At 39.2% G+C, this 23,083-nt stretch overlaps 1 protein-coding gene across 1 annotated transcript in view; it reads right to left on the reverse strand.

Annotated features, from left to right (window-relative positions):
• celf5a (cugbp, Elav-like family member 5a) overlaps nucleotides 1–23,083 on the reverse strand; it is a 289,807-nt gene that overhangs the window by 253,310 nt on the left and 13,414 nt on the right. Inside the window, exon 2 of the mRNA XM_036586607.1 lies at nucleotides 13,990–14,072. Coding sequence (XP_036442500.1) covers nucleotides 13,990–14,072 — 83 coding nt within the window. The remainder of the gene's footprint in view (nucleotides 1–13,989; nucleotides 14,073–23,083) is intronic.

The raw sequence follows: 23,083 nt of genomic DNA on the forward strand, positions 1-23,083 counted from the left end.
CACTAGAAGTATATTAAATAACATTGACAGTGCCCTCACTGTACCCACACACATGGTTGGGAAGTTATCTGACACCACTGCTGCTTTGCATCGACCACTCAGAGACAACCTGAAACAGAAATATTACTCCAACGGGGTGTATTACAGCTACAGGGGGTTTCTTTGCAGCTTTATATTACAATATTGACAATCCTCAATGGACAACACAGTCCTGTTATATGAGGAACATGGATCACCGTGGCCATGTAAGGCATCAGAGCCACATAATTATTTTATTTCTTTGCACCGTTCCTCAAAATAATACCGCAATATTCCAGTCCAGCTCTATAGCCTGTAGTGCCCACGCTGACAACTTAATGATTATCCCCAGGAGGCCTTTGGTGGTCATTGTGGTGTTCTATAATGGATTGGTCACTGGGGTGTACTGCTCTGCAGAGTTCATAGCCAGAAGTCACGGTCAGCAATGTCTTTCTGATGAAAAAAAAAAGTGAAAGAAATAATATTGCCTTGCTGCGTGTGACAGTTTCATTTGCAATCGAGTTTGAAAAGCAGGCTCCAAACTCAGATGTGTTCTTGGTGTGAATGTATGTGAACATGACACATCTCCATGAAAGCTATTCTCGTTCCACCTGACTTTCAGTGCTGGACAAAAAGGAACAATTAACCCTTAGCAGTCGAGAATTATTGCTGTTATTTTCTGTAATATTCCAATATAAGTGTACTACATATTACTATATATGTATACTATTCAAATGTATGTAAACAAGTTTTAGAACACACCATTCATATCCCTGTTCAAATATGCAAATTAAGCTGCAAATACATAAATTTATAATATTTGTGGTATAATGAAAAACCAACATATTTACCTTTATAAGCCTATTCCTTTTAGCTCCGCCCTTTCACACTGCAGTTATAAGGAGTGTTTCAGCTTTTACAACGAAGCAGAATACAAGGCAGCCAATCAGAACAGAGGTAATTCATTTATATCCGTCTTAAAGGCACAATAACAAAAACAGACTACTTCTAATGGAAAAACATGGTCATGTTGGTGTACAAACCCAAACATCATGAGTGGAAAATGAATAAATGATGGCCCTCTAATATTAATAGAATATGATTCTTTGCATTGTTAATGCTTCTGTCATTGCTATTTTATCTAGGCCCATTCTAAAGCTCTCTCTTAAAGACGTCATGAACAGAATGATGTTGCATGAAACAGCTTCAGCACTGGACAGCGACCACTCAACAGCATTCCATTACCAATGCTGCACTGAACTAAGTTCAAATTCATCCATGCAGACTGTACACCGCCTGTCAAAAGTTTGTGGACACTTGCTTTTTCAAAGTGTTTATAACATTAACAGGTCTGTTTCCTTTATTTGTTTACAGTAGATAAGCATATTAAAAACCCAAGCAAGTGTATGCATAGGAAAACAATGTCTCAGGTGTGGCTGTGGCTTAGTGGCAGTGATAGTGGCCATGCTGTCTTGGGAATAAGGCCAAAGCCCAGGCATTTTATCCCCTTGTTGTGATATCAGCGTTCATCCACACCCAAATCTTTCAGGTGCCAAGTTTTAATATGTGCTTCTAACAACAGTTTGGCAAAGAAACCTGTCAAATCATTATTTAGGCAAAAATAATGGAATGATAAATTATTCCAAAGAAGATCGTTTGATGAACATTAAAGCTAACTGACCCATTCATGCTCTGCTCACAAATACAGCAACTTTTGCTTGGCAAAAAATTACATTCAACCTAAGAAGAAACTTGCAGCATTCTTCATTTAGATTTGTTACATATTGTTGATTGAAAGTTGGACTACTTCATCAGAAATTAACTACTGTAGTTAATCAAAATTCATCAAATTGGAAAAAAATGCTAACATTAGCTCAGTTACAAACACAAACACATCATTCAAAATTAATAATATACTATAAATTTGGACATTTCGACAAAAAAGGAGTTCAAACAAAACAACTTTCAATTAATTTGAAAGGGAGTTCTGTAAAACTTGCCCAGTAAGAATTTATGCTACATTTCATGGACATCGTCATGTCATAAACATGTCACGGTGGACATTATATCCAATCATGAGTTGTCATGACAGATTATGTGCAGTAATATAACTATGCCATATTAGTACTGCTGTTACTTGTCATGACATGTCATAATGAACACAGTAAAAACCCAAGCTGTTACGACATCAAACTTTCTGTCATTACAATTACAAATAATGGTAACATGACTGTTACAGAACTCCTATTACAGAACAAAATCTGTCATGACTACTCATGACGCCATATGACATCTTCAATGACATGTTTATGGCATGGTTATGTCAATGTGATGTAGCAGAGCTCAAGTGTTACTGCTTGTCTAGTCTGACAACAGTTGCTATGAGAGAATGCATTTGTGGGCAGAGCACAGACAAATCAACTGTTGCAAAATATACCCAAAGTATTGGTAAACAGCTGTGGACTTTCTCTAACTGAAAACTGACTGAAAAGTAACTGCAACAAACCTTCAATTCAGTTTTAAAAGAAGGTCTCCAAACTTTAAATGGCCAGTGTCCATTACCATGACCATGGACAGTTACAATTTCTCAGGGTACAAACCCTGAGCTCCAGAAGCTCCTTGTATGAACATCCTCACTCTCTCCAGAGGCAGGCAGGTCACGGGCTGTTCAGTCACGGCTACCGTCAATCAACTCCACCGACACTTTCCTCAGCGACCAGCATGGTGGCCCTGAAATCTGCTGACAAACAGGCTGCTGCTCTGTACCTTCAGTCTACAGCAGATCTGCCTTACAAATGAGGCAGCGGGTGGGCTGGTGTTCGGGGTGTTTCTCCACTGGGGGGGTTGCGGGGAGATGCTCTAATACAGCCCACAGTTCTCGCAGCCCACCGGAAGTGGATTTAATGTGACCCTGTGCTATAGGTGACAGTTAACCAAGTTACCGCAGTAACAGCCCCCTCTGAGGGTACAACCCTTAATGATTGTTTGAAAAAAGTTGTTAATTTATTGATTTATTTTACACAAACCACAGTCAGACGCTAGCATTCTCACATATGAACATAACTGAACTTTTAAAGATTTTAAGTGACGTGACATTCTACATTAACCCCTTAAATAGCCAGAGCCCACCGACAGACCCAAAGTTTTATTACACACTTCCATAGCCTAAGAATAGCTCAAACAGTTTGCACTGAAGTCCCTGTAGTTATGGAATAATAAGCCTCAGTATGTAATAAAATGCCTGGGATTTTAAGGGGTTAATACCACATTATTAACACATAACAGGCAGGCAGACATCATGTCTGTACAAAAGCTGACTAAGTTATGGTCAGCTTATGTTTCAAGGCATCCTCAGACCACAGTGTCAGGTATCAGACATAACACAAAACCATTCTGAGTCTTGAGAAAACTGTCATTTCTCAGCTCAGATATAACAGCCTCAGGTGAAACAGCACTGGACAAAGAGGAATCAGGCTAAGCGTCCACAGACACCACAGCCTAAGATGGTGGAGTTAGTCTTGTATACTTTTACAAACAAAAGGTGCCAAAAAATGTTCTTTGGCTGCCTTAGAAGAACTAAATTTGGTAAAGAACTTTTCAATGGATGGTTCTTTAAAGAACCATTTACGTAAATCAGCTTAAGTGTGTAGAACCTTTCTAAAGTTTAATTAACACCAATTAAGAGCCATATGTAGAAGCCATTTAGGAACCTTTATTTTTAAGAGTGTTACCCTAATTTGGCAACTCTTTCATTTGACTCTCTCTCTCTCTATTTTCATGTCATGCTGTTTCTCTCTACCTCTCTCACATCCCCATGTTATCTCTCTCTCTCTCTTAGTCATGGAAGGAGGGGGGTACATGTCAGAGCTGATTAGCTTTTGCATGTCTTAAGTGTGTCCTTCATTGCCAAACAGAATGACACATTCTCTAAAGCCTTCCAGGGCCGCTACTTCTGTCTATCAGTCTGTCTATATTAGTATTCCGTATCAGCTGCGGCTTCCAAAAAGCCACATAAAAACAGCCTTGGCCGTAATTTGTCTCTCCACCTCTCCTCCCTTCTCTCAGGCTGCCATTAGAGAGCTGGCTGGAGCGCACCTGCACTCGCGGACCTGCCGGGGGGACAGGAAGATGGATTGGCAGCAGGAGGAAGTGGGCCTTCGCCAGGCCCTCCTTCAGCCCTCATTTCTCCAGTCCCGCAGCCAGAACCCACCCCCAACAGCAACCCCCCCCGCCACCCCCCGCACCTAGACAGGGAGGGCCCAAGAGGGAGAGTGATGTGCCATCAAGCACGGAGTACAACCACTAACCTAACCCAGATCACACTGTCACATGACTCAATTCCACAGACGCTCGCGCCCCGTCTCCAGCCATAACCTGAAATAGACTAAAAGAAGCTAAAAATAAGAAACATTAATAATTCCTTTTTTCCCCAACCTGTGCTGCCTGAGACAAGTCACAGAGGTGGCTCACAACTGGCTCTGTTTTGGTGGGCCGTATCACAGTGCATACTGTTGCTGTCATAACAAAACCTTGTAATTCCAGTTCCATTTTTTTCCTCAGTTTTCACTTTTTTTTTACATAAGTTGAAAGCAACAGCTGCCCTTTACTTTCTGTGAACACTTCATAATAAATGGACCAACAGAAATTGTACAAAACGGCTTGAAATGAAAGCTTGCTATAGTAACATAGATTAAAGTTCCAAACACTTTCCGTCTTCAATATTCATATTTCATTAAAAAGAAAATTGTTTTCTTTAAAGAGACACTCCAGCTAAAATAAAAAATGTAACAAAATGTACTGAAACTGCTACTTCTGTTTTAAACATGCCTACTCACATCCTACAGCGGTGCCACAGTAGCATCTAGAGTGAGATTTTCTGGTTTAAAGACTAAGAAAATCCCCTTCTGATGATGTATCTTGAAGGTGGGAGGAACTTTTGAAAAACTACAACCTCTTTGGAGTGGATTTTTGGGGGTGGGCTGTTTTTAAATGTTTTTTGTTTGTTTGTTTATTTTTCTTCATTCACCGGTGTATGCAGAATGAAGCCAGACAGCTAACGTTACTGCATAACAGTTTTCGACTCAGTATTAAAATAATGGATTACTCAAACAACAGAAATGTCTCATCACATGAGTAGGACAACAAACAAAAGGCTAAAAAGTTTACAGAACTTTTTTGAAAAGAAGTTAGCCGGCTATCTAAATGCTTTACTTCAGCTTGACTTCTTTTCTCAGGCTAAAAGGATATAAAACTCTGGCAAATATTTCCTGCTGAACAATGATAAAATGACTGTTTTCTTTCCGATTTTGTTTGATGACCGAGTTACACTGATGTGTGCTTGGTTGTATTTATTAAATAACAGATTAGAAGTCTAGATTGGTTGACACCTATTCACAATTATTGTCTGATTGCATTTGCATAATGCATGCTGGTTACTGTAGTGAAAGAACACTGATGAATGAAAACATACGGACTTCATAAAAACTGTGAATGCTCTGAGGTGTATAATGCTGCACTACAGAACACTGCATAACATGACAAGTAACATAGTAATCTCTAGTTTCAGGCTGGAACTTGTCTTTAACATTGTCTAAAAAGTGGGTGGAGAAATTGCTGATGCTGTCCTTTCCTAGAACAACTTTAGACCACCCATAGGTCGCAGACCACCATTTGTGAAAGACCACACTGCATGTGTTTCCTTCTAGCCACAGAAATATATTTAAAGAAACTACAGCAATGCTCTTTGGTTTCTAAACACATTGTTTTTGTTGTTCCTCTTTACAGCAAAAGTGCAAAGCCAGCTTTTTACTAAAGACCTTGAAAAAGCCAAAAAGCCTCAGGCTGAGTAAGATTTGAGAAAATATGTGTGGAAAACAAGAAAAATAAGAAAAAAGAAAAGCATGATGGGAAAACAAACACAACTTATCCAGCACTTTTTTGGGCCATCCCTACATTTGGCAACATGCTATCAACTCCCAAATACATATTTTTGTGGGATGTTTTCACTGGCAAACAAAAAAGCATTTTCTCTAATGGGGACCCACCAGATATTTATTTAAATTGTGTCAAGATTTGCAGCAGTAATGGAGAAAACAGTGGAGGATGGCTACATTGACAGTATTAGCACAATGCTAAACCACAAATATACCCTTAAAAACACAGAAAACTACTCCAGTGTCAAGGAAGTGAACATGACTCATTATTATAATGAAATTATGCTTTCTATAGGTTATTTTACTATATGGACCAATGTTTAGTCCAGGCAACGTCCCCTTCAACATGATTTCACAAAGGGATTGACAAATGGCATGAAGGAGAGGTTTCCTAAAAGTTTTCAGATTATATTTAATTGAGAATTTTGGTGTGCAGTAGGTTTCTCACAAGCTCTTGCTGTTTTTCACAATAATTGCAGAAATATCGCTGTCACTGTGCCATTTCTACCAGGATATGCAGTGCAGTGGCAATGGCAGAAAATAATGGAAAAGAGAGAAGGCACACATTCACTCAGGGCACACGGTGATGCCTTTACCATCCAATCATACTGTAATCATTTGATTTACACTGCAAATATCAAAACAGGCTGTATTTTAATGTGCTATACTTATTTTAAAACAAAATGTCAATTCCAAACAGTACACTGATATCATGTTATGATATTTGATGTAATCTTAAATTTCAGTACTAAGAAGAGAATATTTGTTTCTTTTGTCACCAAATGTAAAATACTTGCTAAACATATTGTGCTAAAATAACTGCAAAAGTCTTTTTGGAAAATAATGCTTGGCCCCCGCAGATTGCCATTTGAAGGGTTTGTTCTAAAATGCATTAAAAGCCACGTTCATGTTGTTTTTTTTGTTTTGTTTTGTTTTATTTTTATAGGTTGGAAGGGGGCTTTACATCTATAATACATATCAATGTCATTATGATTAACAATTATTAAAGACATGACAATTCATTTTTCAAAGAATAAATATATACAGCAGCTTCTCTAACTTCTTTATATCCAAAATTAATACAAATGGATACATATTTTGAAGATATTTTTAAATTAATTCTATTATTCATTATTATTATTATTATTATTACTAGTAATAGTAGTAGTACATTTGTTATTATTCAACAATTTAATGACTTTTTTTCATTTTAAAAAAATCTTTATTATTTTTTTTTTTATCATTGTTTATGCAGATGCATTGCATGAACTGATTAATTCTACCAGGCTGGCGCAGAAAGAGATCAGGAAGGTCCCAAAGTTTTATACGCTTCTACACATTTCTGTAACCTAAGAGTAGCTCAGCCAGTTTGCACTAAAGTCCCTGTAGTTACTGAATAATAAGCCTTAGTATGTAATAAGCCTGGGATTTTAAGGGCTTAATCTTTGTGTCATATGTCATATGTCATCAACCAACCACAATTTTTTAGGGTTTTTTTTTCCCTGAAAGGCAATTACAAATGTAAGTAGCAAAAAGGTGCACTGCTCCCCTGGATGAGATTTTCTACAATAGATGAATAGAAAGCATTTTCACACTTCGGATAACAGTTCTTTTGTTCTGTACTCATTTCATGGCCGTGTAACACTAAATGACCCTGTTAGCTTTCAGCAATTAACAGCAGAAACGGTGTTGTCATCGCCTTCGTCTTTAGACATGTTTTGTATGGATGTCATTTCCTTACACAGCAAACAAAAGCTCTTTTCTTCCATGCCTGAAAAACACACTGCCTCAAACATTTGCAGAGAAAATGTGATAACAAGCTTTGCGTTCAGGTGTGAAAAACAAACAGTTCCACACAAACAGACATGCATATGAAAGCGCGTGCTCACACTCTCACAAGGAAGTTTGAATTATTGTGACTTTGCGGCATGGAGGGCAGGACAGGGTGGGGTGGGGTTGGTGGGCTGCTGAAGAGCAGGTGGATTTGTGATTCCAGTAGGCATCCGAAGGCCCTTTGGACACCACACACAAACACACACACACACACACACACACACACACAGCTGCGAGGCAGGCCATTCTCATTCCACTGAACAAGGTCGACCCTTACGCATCTGTGAGTGTGAAAAATGTGTCTCCATGCTAACAGCTAACAGTACAATTACTTATGGCTATAACAGGCCAAAAACACCACCCCATCATTCTTACTCATTGAGTTTATAAAGCATTACAGTGTATGGCCTTGCATGACGGTAATGGCAGCTGTTTGCGTGTGTGCACATATATTGCTAAACTTTTTATCTAGTAAAGGCACATATTATAGACACAGAATATTATTTGTCGTATTACAGAAGATCACAAAAAATCAGGATGCTATAAGTTTCAGGGGGTTTTGAGGACAAAATCGAAGCAAATAGAAATCTTTAGCCTTTTCAATGTTTGAAGTCTCCATACCTCAGACAAAATACTATCCTATATCGGCTATTTGTCTACACTGTCAGGAAATATATAAAAGTATTATGTGAGGAATGGGACAATAAGCATTCACAGCTTCACTTATAAATCATTAGGCCCATTCTACACATTTAAATAATACACAACAACATTTATATTTCTATTAAAACATACTAACTTAGACACTAATATATAGTATGGTTCAAAATAAATTTGGTACTTAAGCAAATTATTAAAAGTCACTAAAACAGCCATATATCACTGGAATATATGCAAATAAACAGTGAAAAGTAACAAGAAATTATTGTCTTCAAAATAAACACACAAACAAACACACACACAGACCATATAGGTTTAGGTTTGGAATGGAAATGGATAAATGAACACACTGACATCATCCAAAAGTCTGAAATGACCTTAAAGATCTGAGAATACATGCACACTTTTGCTGTATTATATATAGCATATATATTTTTGAAATTATATATATATATATATATATATATATATATACATACACATATACACATGTGTGTGTTTTATGTGTGCTCCTTAATTAAACATCATATATAAATACACACACACACACACACACACACACACACACAGATCAATGCTGTTAGTCCTAGATGCTCATGACAGCCTGCCATGTATACATGTTGATGTTATCGCCTCATCTCTCACACGCTGCGGCAGAGCAGCTCGGTGGAGGACGCTGATAAGCTGAGAGCTATGGAAACAGACAGCTGTCAGAACATCTTCCTCTTCTCAACCAAACTGCCATCACCCTCCTCCTCCTCACTCCAACATACTCCTCCTTCTCAGCCTGCGGGGCTCTTTCTGCAAAAACACACCCTCGCTTCAGCAAACAACTGCCCTATAGTGACAACACACACATCTGCCCTCATGGCCTGCTGGGTCCCACTATATTCCAGAGCAACTGAACGGAACTGATTATGGAAGTGAGGGGTGGATAAAATACATCAATGCATTGATTCGATGGTGGAGATTCAACATGATCCATATTGGAATTAGAATTATCAGAAGTCATTATAATAGCTATCAATAAAGAGCACGCTCATTGTGGGACAAAATGAAAAACTTTACTGGCATATTTTCTTACTAAAAAATTTGGATTATGGATTATACAGGCCCCCCATGCAAACCTACACTTGCTGCTGAAGCTTAGACCTATGTGCTGTCTGTAGCTTTTATGCTTTTGGCATTAAGTGATTTAATAAAAACTTTAATGAAAAATCAATTATTAAGTTATATTGCATAAATCAACATTTTGATAATAAATGATTCACCTCCTGATTTGAAAGCTGCAAACACATGCATTCATGAGCTCTTCCTGGTGTGGGTTTGGGCTGCTTCTTTTCTTTGAATAATGCACACAAAAGAGGCTTGCATGCTAATAGGTCCCCCTTGAGGAGAAACGTCAGATTGCTACACGTGAGAGAGTAAGCTCCAATGTTATGTCCACATGCTTTACATGAAAAAAAGTAGGTATAGCTGTTTGTGAGAAACCATAAAGTATTCAGGAAACCAGCACTGCTAGAGGAAACTTTACCGTAGCCTAACGGCTTATTAATGCAATTTTAGCAGTAGATAATAAGTAGATAGTTCTAATAAGCTCCTTTAGCATTTAAACAGTTTTAATGGTTGACATTTCAAGTTTTATTAGCACCAGGAGCTTCAGTTTTATTACCAAAACAAACTTATTTCTGAGTGAAATGTCTGTTTCACATAAATCAGCAAGTCAGTAAGTAAGCTCTGTTACTACTAATAAACTGTTTTAATTGTTGAAATTGTAAGCTTAGACCACCAAAACAAATTCCTACGGAAAATTTCCATGTGTAAATAATTAAGGATTAACTGGGGCCTATTAGTATTAATAAGCAGTTTTATTGGTTGACATTTTAAAGGGCATTTCTACTGAATTTTTAAAATGTCTTCATAATTAAATCATTAAAATTACAGTTATTCAGAGTGTTTCAATGCAAATGCCCTGTTCTAGAGAAACTTTTCAGAACAAAATTGTTCACAGTGGCGATAATGGGAACCAGACATCCAAAACACCTTTAAAACTTACATCACAGAAGGTTATTACATGAAATGGTTATGAAAACACGACCTGGTGTCTCAGATATTGTTTATACATTGTGTTGGGATAAGATTTTGACCTAAAACATGCCAGAATAGAACCAAGGGAAAAACTACTGAACTATTTTATCACTACTTTACTATTATCTTTACTTATAAGACACAACTAGGTTCACTATTTGTTTGGTTGGGAAATAAAATGAAGATATATGCCTTGCAAAGATTGTGACTCCTGGTTCCTATCACCACCACTGTTAAGAAAATCTGTGTTGATATATTTATATATTTTGTATATAAGCTGATAAGTCTATAATGCATCATTACACATCAAAGCACTCTGAATGACTTTGTTTACACCCCAACAATTGACATGTGCAAAAACTTTGAAAAATCAGTATAAGCCTTTAAGTTACATTACCACCAAATGTCTACGTAAAGACAGTACGTCACACTTTGGGAAGCACCTAAAGGAAACTTTACCATAGCCTAATGGCTTATTAAAGCACCTTAAAAATCAATTTTAGCAGTAGATATGAATAAAATATTACATGTACATATTGTTTGATATTATTTAATTAGTTCTAATAAGCTCCTTTAGCATTTAAACAGTTTTAATGGTTGACATTTCAAGTTTTATTAGCACCAGGAGCTTCAGTTTTATTACCAAAACAAACTTATTTCTGAGTGAAATGTCTGTTTCACATAAATTAGCAAGTCAGTAAGTAAGCTCTGTTACTACTAATAAACTGTTTTAGTTGCATCATTACATATCAAACCACTCTGAATGACTGTTGTTTATATCAACAATTGACTTGTGCAAAAACTTTGAAAAATCAGTATAAGCCTTTAAGTTACATTACCACCAAATGTCTACGTAAAGACAGTATGTCACACTTTGGGAACCAGCACTGCTAGAGGAAACTTTACCGTAGCCTAATGGCTTATTAAAGCACCTTAAAAATCAGTCTTTACACCACTAATATAGCACTTAAATGATCACTAAGTTTTGTTACCATTAAAACAGACTTCTTTCTGCCTAAAATGTCTACAAAATGTTCCTACATAAATAACTAATAACCAAGTAACTAAATAGTAGAATTATCCCAACTGTTAGATACAAGCTTGATCGTCCACATTGACTGTCCATTTTGTAACAGTGGTTAAAGAGTTAACAGTGAAAATGCAGGTGTAAATAACTCGTAAGTCCCCTCCTGGGGAATCCTAGTTTACATGAATTACGCTGTAGCCTTTGGCAAACTGCATATCAAGCAGGATTTAGCAAACAAACAACTGGCACGTCTACTTACCATCAGCACACAACAGCAGGGGTTTGGTGCTGAAAGATTTAGAGCCAGACTGGCCAGGGCCCGCTGCAACTCGTCCAGTTTTAACAGGGAACGGAGGGTGTAGATAGAGTGGATCACACACATTCTCACACACCACACACTAGCTTCGATTTGCCTCTTTTATTCCTCTCTATCTCTCCCTCGCTCTTTTTCCAACCAGCCACTGCTCTGTCTGCGTTTTCCCCATGGGGATATGAATACTTGCAGTATAGCTGATTCAATGATATCACATTCAGTACTGTGTAAAAGTCGACCACCTTTTCATTTATTACTTCCAGTCAAAACAGCCATTAAGTACAAGTTATTCATTTTTCAAGAGATATTTTCAGTAGATGGTATATAACATAATCCACCTGTAAAAAAAAGAGGAAAGTCGGGAGTTCCCAAAACTGGAAATGATCATTCCGTGCAAGACCTGGTGGACCACCAAAACTGTCCCCATCAGATGGACAGTAGTTCAAACTTTCAACTTTGAGAGAAAGTCGAGCTCCACTCTTGCATTAGATCCGGAAAAATCCACAGGTGCTTTTATCCATCCATCCGCTGTAAGAAGACTCAGCACTATGGGTCTGAAAGGACGTGCAGCTGTGTAGCCACCCCAGATTCCAGACATCAGCATTATGGAATATGTTTGGAATTACGAAAAGCGGAAAATGCAACCAACCTCCAAGATTGAACTTTGGTGTGGAAAAACATCTTTTCAAATTTCTTTAAAAATTCTCCTTCCAATCAATGTTGTAACAAAGGCAGAGACACAATAAATATTGAAAAATGTAAGGTTTCTAAGTTATTTTTTGGTAACTATACATTTTCTGCTTATTTCTTAACGATTATCTTGTATTTAATAACCATTTTGACTAGAAACTAAATGAAAGGGTGGTCTCTGACTTTTGCACAGTACTGTATATGGCAAGACCGCCCACACAGGTGTGAGCTTATGTGCCTTTTTTCTCTGTCCACAGAGTAATTGGGAGTAGTGGTTGACATATTTTCTGTCGAGCCCTGTGTGTATTCATCTAAACACCTCCGAGTATATTTGCTACTGTCGAAATAAACCTTTAATACCACTTGTCATGCACCGCTCGTCTCTAATTTGTTTCATCGTATTTAGATCTTAAATCTTTCAGTGGCCAGCTGCTTTAAAAGCCTCTCTCCCCTTAAACATACATTTCCTGCTTCCAAACATTCATCTCTAGATCCTCTGTAATCCTAGTAGCTGGTCAACCCTGACTGATGCCCACCGAGGTTGGCACGCGGGGTGCAATTAGTGTCTCAACCACCGACGGGCACTGCCAGCCTAAAAAATCAACTCGGAGGAGAATCCTGTTTTGTCTTCAGTGCTCTGCTTCACACACTCATTGCCTCCCACCAACATATCCCCTTGGCATTCTCTCAAAGAACAACTTTCTTTTCATTATTCAAATGCCCTTTAAGAAAAAAAAAGCCCCTCAAGCCTGGAGCTTGGCAAATTTGAAGGGATAAAAGAAACAAGTTGTTTTTCAAGGGACCGCCGGCATCGTTCAAAGTCGCCACTGCCGTATTTGCATCTTTAATGTGAAGCGTGTGCCTCTTGGCTCAACTCGAGTCTCCTCGCAGCTGTTTTATATAGATGCACGTCATACGGCACGACCCACTGATGTTGTACCTTTTTTGATGTGGCCCATGTAGGGCCAGGCAGCCTACATTCATTCTGTCATTATCGACTCTCCATTCTCAGTACATTGAACCACGCAGTTCTGGTAAAAAAAAAGGAAGGTAAGCCCAGCGCTAATGTTTATTTTTGCTTGTACGGTCACTTTAGTGTGACTGGGCAACAGCCTTTTTCTTTTTTGTTCTTTTGTAAATGGTGCAATTTGGGGAAAAATTGAAAGAACAAATGAATTGACATTTGCTGTCACTGCCTCCCCCCCAAGCCTCGGCACTGAAAGCATCTGATCAATGGCTGCCGTAGCCCCTGGGAGAGGCACCATGAAACTGCTTTAAGGCTGATCTTAAAAGGCTAGACTTATCGATTTATTTCCCTCCACGTTTCTTTTCTAAAACACTCTTGCTTTGGCTTTGACTAGCACAGTGGCCCTTCCTAAAGGGGGGGGCGGGTATGGGGGATGTCGTAGGCCGGCAGAGGAACTCACCCCTGGCAGCGTCTTCTGTTCGTGGAGGGCATTCTGGGCTTTGATGGCCGATTCACGGGCACAGTAGGTGAGGAAGGCGCAGCCTGCAGGACAAAGAAAAACAGGAAGAGATGGTGAGCGGTCAGTCAGTATAGGCTTTGTTTAGACACTCAATAGCAACGCAGGACGCAGCCATTATTGCCACATTGTGTTACCAAACAACCACACTCAGCAGCACAAATGAATAATCCATGAGGGGGTAACGAGGACCAGCGCTATGCACAAAACAAAAACAGTGTCGCAAACCCGGGTCGACACAACCCCTACATTCTCCTTTATGATTTTACTTGTCTGTTTTAACCTCTTGGCCTTTAATTCTAGGCCTATTATATAGTCATTTAAAGCAAAAGAACTCCCAAAAGATCTAATTTACACATATTTTTAAATTACACAATCTTTACTTCTTGCACTGGAGCTATGAGGCTAATGTAGCTCACAAGTAAGGTAAATTTATACCTCATCGATTAGCACTGTACAAACTGCATGCCAAAATCATCACAAACTTCAAACTGCATTGTTGTTTCTGAAAAATCTTGGATAAACTTGCTTATATAGACTGTAAAAGATACCGTTATCTTCAAAATGACAAAAGCACACAAAAATGCTAGTAGCAGCCATCTTGAAACCTAAACTGTGTCCATAATTTTGGCCATTTTAATAGCTAACAGTGTCAGAATCCACATAAGCACGTCCATTTAAGATTACCTGAAAACTCTACACATTTTCAGGCAAGTGTTTGATGATTTAGGCATGCACACAATACTAACAGGTGGGTACACACTATTACCTGTTAGCTGCATTAGCTTTGTAGCTCCAGTGCAAGACTAAGGAGAAGGCAGCTTTTTGGTTTAGACTGTTTTCACTGGCAGCACCATACTTGCTAGTTAACAGCAGATATCCAGTAGATATCTTTTTAAACAGCTTTCCACCTGTACATATTGAAACAACAGCCAACTAGCATAGTTGACTGACAGTTATAATGTGTTTGTTGCTGAGCGTAGCCAGAAGCAGTGTTCCAAAAGGGGAACAAAAAGGCAGTGCAGTGCATCTCCTTTTCTGACCTCAGAATAATGCAGTGTGAAACCCCCTGAAAAAGCAAACTTCAGACTGTTTCTTGGCTGATTCACTACTTTAGAAGTAAGAGAAATGTAAATTTATGGAAATTGATATTAGTCCAAACTTTAGCTATTTCCCAGCCAATACTAAGGATTATTCTAAAACTTATATGAAACAAGTATGTTATGTAGTATGGTACTATGCAAAGGATATCACCCTTCATTTATGTAATTTCCAGTCATAATGGGCAATAAGTAAATTTTTTTTTCAGTGTTAGACAAAGAAGCGGGAAAAGTAAATTTAACAGAAAATTACAAAGAAACCTCAACAACTAAGTATAAATGCTTCAAGATTTAGTGTCCATCCTTTGCCTTTATTATAGCTTGCATTCTCTTCAGGCAACTGGCTTTCAGTTTTTGAAAGAAATGGTCTACCATGTCTATAGCTTATAATCAAATCTTGAACTCTTTTGTTTTGGAGTTTGGAAACTCCTGTTTTTTCACTTGTTTTCCTTCGACTTTCTCTTTCCCTATTCAAGCGGATTATCCTGTATCTAATCTCCTCAGAAATATCTCCTGAAAAATAAAACAATGTGTACTTAACCACCTTTTCGACTGGAAATTAAAGCTGCACTATGTAAGATTTGGGGATTTGGAGTCCTCTCTGATAGAAATATGTAATTGCTCATAACGTGTGGAAGGATAACGTTGCTTGTGCTTTGGACTCCTTCCCTTAGCAAGAGATGATGATTGCAAGATATGATGACTATTGTCATCATATCTTCAAGCTCGATGTTTTGTCTCAAATGCAAAATCAGTGTTATACTAATGAAGATATGATGACAATAGTAGATCATTTACTTACATCCTCGGAAGAAGTTTTGGCTGAGTTCTCTTTGAATTCAGCCAAAACTTCTTCCAAGGATGTAAGTAAATGATCTACTATTGTCATCATATCTTCATTAGTATAACACTGATTTTGCATTTGAGACAGAACATCGAGCTTTTTTGACCCCCTATTTCGGTTTGTTTTGGTTTTCTCCTGACTAATAAAAAAAATCATACATAGTGCAGTTTTGAATAAATGAAGGGTGGTCTCTGACTTTTGCACAGTACAGCATTTAGTTATGACAGTTCGTTTAAGGGGTTAACAGCCTTCTAACATTCAACCATTGTTGGGTGCTGGAAAATCGAGCTGGCACAAAGCAAGTCCGTCCCTTACAATGACAGGGCTAGTGCTGCTGTGAGGAATCCCTGTAGACTGGCTAAATACAGACAGTCTATTTTCTAGCATGGGGGAGCCTGTCCAATCCGGTCTTCACTGAATGTGTGTGCGTGAATATATATGTGTGTGTTTTAGCTCCAGCCCCAGCTCCATAGATCAGCCTGCCATCACTGTCCAAACCACCCACGTCCCAGCCGGCCGGGATAAACTCTGAGAGCTACTGACAGAGAGAGGCTGCAGGAGGAAAAGCCCGGGGGGGCACAAAGGAAACAGCCACTGGGGTGAGGACAGGAGAGAGGGCTTCATAGCCCCAGGGCTTCGAGAAGACAATCTGAACCACACATGCACGCGCACAGGCACTGCCAAATGAAGGCCACTCACTAAAGCAAAAGAGCCCGAGTGAAACAAGGCGCTAGAACACAGAGCATCATTAATGCGCCCTTGCTCCATGACAGTGACAGTAAACACACTACAGTGGTGTACTCACTCCAATGCCAGTCCCAGCTTTGCCAGGGTTAGGCTGCCTCACTGGCAGACATCAAACCACACAGTGGGGATCACACTTTTATAGGTGTGAAAGTGACTGCTATAAAATGGATCCTCCTCTGCTCTTCTTTTTTTATTTGGCATGTAAATGCACACTCTGGAGACTGGAAGGTTTCAGAGTATCCGCCATAGATTTATTCATGTGAGCTGTTCATTTATTTATTATGCTACCGAAGCTTTCATTTAGCAATGGGTGCTAATTCAACACCCACACAAAATAATGCTAGTATGAATGCTAACCTGCCACATGGAAACTGATGTAGGCTAATGGGCATGGACGAAGGAGACTCAACGACATGAAGGAGCCAGAGATACACTGGCTAAGAGGGCAGAGCAATCAAGCACCTATCAAACAAAAATATGAATTACTACAAAAAAAGTGATAATATGTCATTATTTCCCACAGGCTCAATCTTACACCTAGATGATCTGCCCAGAAAAGTACACAGATTGTCTGATCTTTTCTGGACGCTAAGATGACCACAGCTGTTGTAATTTTGTCGGTTACATTGTGGTTGGCTATCCACTTTGCTGTGTATACACACCTTAATGCACTAGATTTTATCAGTCCGATGGAAAACTTGGAAAACAAAAGACTTTTGATTATCAAGCTAAATGCTAGCTAGCAAGCAATTGCTTGCTCTGTACACTGTCTTGCTTGCTCTGTATACTGTGACAGCAATCTTTAAACTGTCTTTAATTTGACGTTGGTTTTTTGCTGACCTGCCACTGCAAGTCACTCTAAAACAGCATTTTATGGCTGGTCATTTTGAATGTCAAAGTAGGTTGTTCTTGGCCACACTGAGCAAGAAAACCCACCAGCCTCTTTGGCTTGGTTTCCCAGACAGGGATGAAGTCTAGTCCTGGACTTCAAAGCATTTTAAAAGTAAATTCTCCATTGAAGGGATAACACAGTCCAGAACTAGGCTTACTCCTGGATCTGGTCAACCGACCCTATGTTTAAATAAAATGCTTCTTGGTTGTCTGCTCACTATGAAGCATGTTGTGAGCTGTACAGTCCCTCTAAGGCTTTGTCTCCTGACAGAGACGGACAAGAACTGAGGGTCATGACCTTTTTCCCCACAAGCTAAAACAGGCCATGTCGAAGCAGGAGCTGGCTCGCTCCAAACACTGTCCTAACATAATGATTTCCAATGGTAAACAAACAAGTCAGTCAATTCTGTTCTTTTTGCCCATTACAACAACATCTTCCTGAGCCAGCACTGCTTCTGAACACATCAAAGCTTTGTTATGTCTAGAAACCTGCAGCCAAGGCGTGCTCTTCCTGACCCTCGGCTAGAAGAGAAAATCTTGTATCTTTGTATCTTGCAATTACAGCACTTCCAAATTGGATGCATTTGCAGAGGCGGAAAACACGGGGCATCTAGAGCAAATTAATTGCTGCAATAATATTAGCCAAAAAAAAGAGGGAAAGAGGGACATGGAGAGAGAAAGCAATGCAATCTCAATTTAAAAGTGTTTCTCTGCGCTTTAATGTATGGTGTAATACGAATTTGCAGCCCACAGGCACCGGCTCTAACAACTTCATAATTGGAATCCAAACACGTACAAATTACCGCCACGCTGTTGCATACCAAGTGCGAAATTTTTTGGCTGCATGATGAAATTGTTTGAAACTCGACATAAAGGGAACGCAACTGGACCGTGCTGACACAGCAGCGAGCGGTGGAATAAAAAGGGATGGAGTAAGGAAATGATCTGCCGCAGCGTTTGATAACAATCTAGAAGAGAAATCACCTCCTTCCACATTTGGCGCTTATGCAATGAGAACAGCTTTGTCGTGTACAGAACGCTGCCATTTCTAATGAGCAGCCGCACAGAGTGTGGGTTGTTGTGTACTCAGGCAAAGTCGAAAGGAGTGACTGGGGGCTTCATGGGGAGATGGAGAGACATGGTGGTGATTAAGCAGGCTGAATAGAGGGTGCTACTCTGCCTCTCCGCCACTGACAGCCTCCATTTGCTGCTTTATTTACTGCGGGCCGACAGGAACTCCAGTGCTCCTGCTGCAGCTGCTGCTGTTGTTGGAGGAACAGTGATTCTGCTTCTTCACCTTTGGCCCTGAGCTGCGAGGTGCCCATTAAGAGTGGAGGTCTTCGGGATAAATCTTCTTCTATGCTCCCATTCTCCTTCTCTTAGCCTAAGCACTTTGCACCCATCCTACCCCCATCATCCCTCCCTCTCTTACCCTCAGCCCTCTACACTACCTAATAAAGGTTCCTAAATGGTTCTTGAACTGCACTCTTACAAAACGTGCCACGAAGCATTCTCTGAGCAATGACACAGAGGTTCCCTAATGAACCATGACACAAAAAAAGATCTGTGGTGCAGAGAACCATTTAGAGGTTTGTAATGTTAAGGTTCTATACCAATGAAAGGGTCCTTCCCAGAACCTTTGCATTATGTGGATGTTCTTCAGTACTAAGAAGTGGTTCTTCTATGGCATGGTGCAAAGAACCCTTTTTGCCACTTTTATTTTTCAGACTTTGATGTAAAACCTTTATGTTATGTGGAGGTTCTTGAAACATAAAAAAATTATAGAACAGAAAGAATGGTTCTTCCAAGAACCAAAAGTGTTTATTCAATGGCATCGCTCCAAGGAGCCGTTTTAGTGTCTACAGAACCCGTTTCTAAAGAACACTTTATAACACCTTTATGTTAAACATGGATTTCTGTCCTTCTCTGGGGCATTACCGCATTCTTCTCTGGGTTCTAGGAGAGGATCTTGAGGGAACCAAAAGTGGTTCTCCAATGGCATCACTCCAAGGAGCCTTTTTAGTGTCTCCATGTACCTCTGTTCTTCTCCAGATTTCTCATCACTGCATGGTTAGGTGTTGTAAGTTAAACCAAACAGTGGGATGATGTGTACTGTACTAACCATACAGCCTTGCTACCAAGCTGCTTCTCTGAATGCTCTGATCTTAGATGTGCTGCTCATAATGAGCTGACCAGCGCTCGCAAAGTCATCTGGGTTTGATCCGCTGCAATGCGATCACAGTAATTGTTCCAACAACAATACTGTCCCTGCCCCAGCCTAATTAGCTTGTAATGAGTTCTGTAATATAGGCAGTACTCTAGCGTAACCTGTAAACCTTAATTAAGGCAGGCACCTTTAAGTGTGCCCAACATCCATGCTCCCTGAATAGCGGCGAGTCTGCAGGCCCAGAGCAGGACACTCGTCTTGAGGCTGAAGGGCTTTCTACATTATGAACTCAGGAGCTGAGGCTCAATCACGATCACAAAAGGATTCTTTTAGTGATGCCAAACAAGAACCACTTTTGGTTCCCTACATAGCCTTCCAATGGATGGTACTTTAGTAATAGAAGTCTCAATATTAATTAAAGCCTTTTCCTAGAACAATACATCCAAGCCAAGAATCATTTGGGAACCTTTTTAAGAGTGTAATTGCGAACAAGTCTAACACAGAATCTGATGATGATGTTCTATGACCCTCAAGATACACCCTGGTCAGGAATAAGGATAGACATCACATGCTTGCCACAAGTTTAGCTGCCAAATATTGTAATTATAGCCAAAATGTTTGTATTACAAATGTGTCATTGTTTAAAGTGGACCTATTGTGCTTTTCTGGATTTTTCCTATTCCTTTAGTTTGCTATATAACTTTTTGTGCATGTAAAGTTACATAGCAAAGTTACAAAGCTCAAAGTACACGCCAAAGGGAGTAACTCTCTACCATAGAGACCACTTTTCTCAGCTGCCTGAAAAGCTTCGTTGGCATTCCAGCCCTTTTCCTTTGTTACAAGATGATACAATCTCATAACACAACCTTTTTTGTCCGCCTACCGGCAAGCTTGGTACTCCATTACACAACAAACAGCAGCTACTGCAGGCCAGGAAGAGTTTGTTCAGATGTGTAGCCATGTCGAGAAGACGCTGACCTGACTTTTAGAATCGGATTCTGGCCCAAACCGATAAGACAGAACCGACGCCATTGGAAAATCTGCCATATCAGTGTATACAGCTGCTCAGGAGAAAAGGCTCTGTATGCAGACTGCAAGACAGGGGCAGAACGTGTAGGGGCGGAACCGCTCTGGCAGTTGACCAGTCAGAACAGAGTGGGTGCGCTGACAAACCAGAGCCAACCGGGCTCATCAAAAGGGGGTGCTTAAAGAGAAGCTCTAACAGAGCGTTTCAGACAGAGGGTAAATAGACATGTACAGTGGTTTTTGAAACATTACAAAATGAGTATAATAGGTCCCCGTTAAAGAAGACCTGCATCTTCCCTTGTCATTGTATTTACCAGCTGAGAAACTGAAATTTCAAGTCTCCCAGCTTAGCTTATTTCCCTATTACAGTAAACTTGTTAGGATTTGCTGCTCGATTTTGCACCACATCAAGCAACACCTTGCTGTATTCAAGTAACAACGCCTATTCACCTAGCCTTCATACTTTTACCTTCACAGCTCCCGTTTCATGTACAGATGTCTCTGATGGACATGACAGTGTAAAACAGTAACGTAATGTCACATAACACTAGCGCTAAATGATGTTAGCAGGCTCCCTTGGGACTAGTTGGATTTTGTCCTCGCTAAAGTTGGGCATACAGCTAAGCCAGGAAGCTCTGATAATATTTAAGTTTGAACTTATTACTTTTCTGTCAGCAACCAAAGCAGACCATGCAAAATACTTTACCTGAATGCATCAAATTTCATTGCTTAAGACAAAATGTAAATAAATGCCATGATAGCTTTTAACATAGCATTTAAATTCCCTTTAAATGGCTAAGGAAAGTTCGCATTATTTTAGTGGTGGCAAACAAGTAAACAAAGGTGCTTACAGCTTAAACTAGATTAATGGTTTCACTATGCTGTGCTCCATTGCAGCCACTGTTGAGCTCACCAGCCCAGCACAATTGCCACACCGCTTCTACTCAGGCAGCCAATGAGAGCAATGGTTATTAGCATACAAAATCAACACATCATACAAAGTCTATATGTAGACTTAATATTTTTGATAGCTGTCTTTCAAAGAGCACAGGGAAATATAATAAAATGAAATAAAAAAATACAGAATGTATGTCTCCTGTAAGTACTGAATACTTAATATGAAATGCCTTAAATAGTTTTGTTAACAGTCATAGTGCATAACAGTCATATTTCATGTAACAGAAGTATGTAAAGTCACCAAAGTGTGAGTCATTTATGCCTGAGTTCAGTTTATGTGCCTGCCAAGGAAATCTACGAACTATGAAAAAGACTTACTGTGATAAATATTGCATTGCTTGGAATACTTTGAAATAAAAGCAGTAAAAGCATGAACACAAAAAGAAGAAATAAACTAAATAAAAAAGACACTACAACTTTATATACTACAACTTCCCATAATCCCCCAACGTCTATCTCTATGTGATGTAGGTTACCTTAGAAAAACTAAAATTACAACAAAGATTAAAATGAATTGTAAACTTTTTATGTGTGAAGTGATTAAAAGCATTCCCTTAAGTATTATATTTAATTCATCCTTCAAAAGACCTTGAAAAACAATAATCTTGAATACAGCAATATGAAACTTGTTTCTGTGCTACACATCATTTCACTTCTTTCTTCATTCAGCAATTTACAGTACACAATCTTAAAAAAGACGGTTAAGAAAATTGTTCTATATAGAACCATAAACACTCAAAGAATCCTCTGCATGATTAAAGTGTTCTCTGCATGGTGAAAGGGTTCATCAGACTGATGGAGAATGTGTTGTATATAGTTCTATACAGAACCTTTTTGAACATGGTTCTACGTAGCACCAAAAAGGGTTCCACTATTGTTACCATGTCAAGCTTGTCGCAGTAGAAGAACCCTTTTTGGTTCAAAGGGTTCTTTAAGTGTTCATGGTTCTACATAGAACCATTTTCTTTACTAAAGAACCCTTGAAGAACCATCATTATTGACTGTGTAGATGGTTCAAGGGTTCTTTAGTAAAGAAAATGGTTCTATGTAGAACCATGTACACTTAAAGAACCCTTTGCATGATTAAAGGGTTCTTTGCACCATGAAAAAGGTTCTTTAGATTGATGGAGAATGTGCTGTAGATGGTTCTATGTAGGACGTCTTTGAAAAGGGTTCTTTATAGCACCAAAAAGGGTTTTTAATTGTTCTGATGTCAAGCCTGTAACAATAGAGGTACCTTTTTGGTGCTTCATAGAACCCTTTTCAAAAAGGTTCTATAGAGAATCATATAAAACACATTCTCCA

The sequence above is a fragment of the Colossoma macropomum genome, unplaced genomic scaffold (genome assembly GCF_904425465.1).
Source record: "Colossoma macropomum unplaced genomic scaffold, Colossoma_macropomum, whole genome shotgun sequence".
Lineage (NCBI taxonomy): Eukaryota > Metazoa > Chordata > Actinopteri > Characiformes > Serrasalmidae > Colossoma > Colossoma macropomum.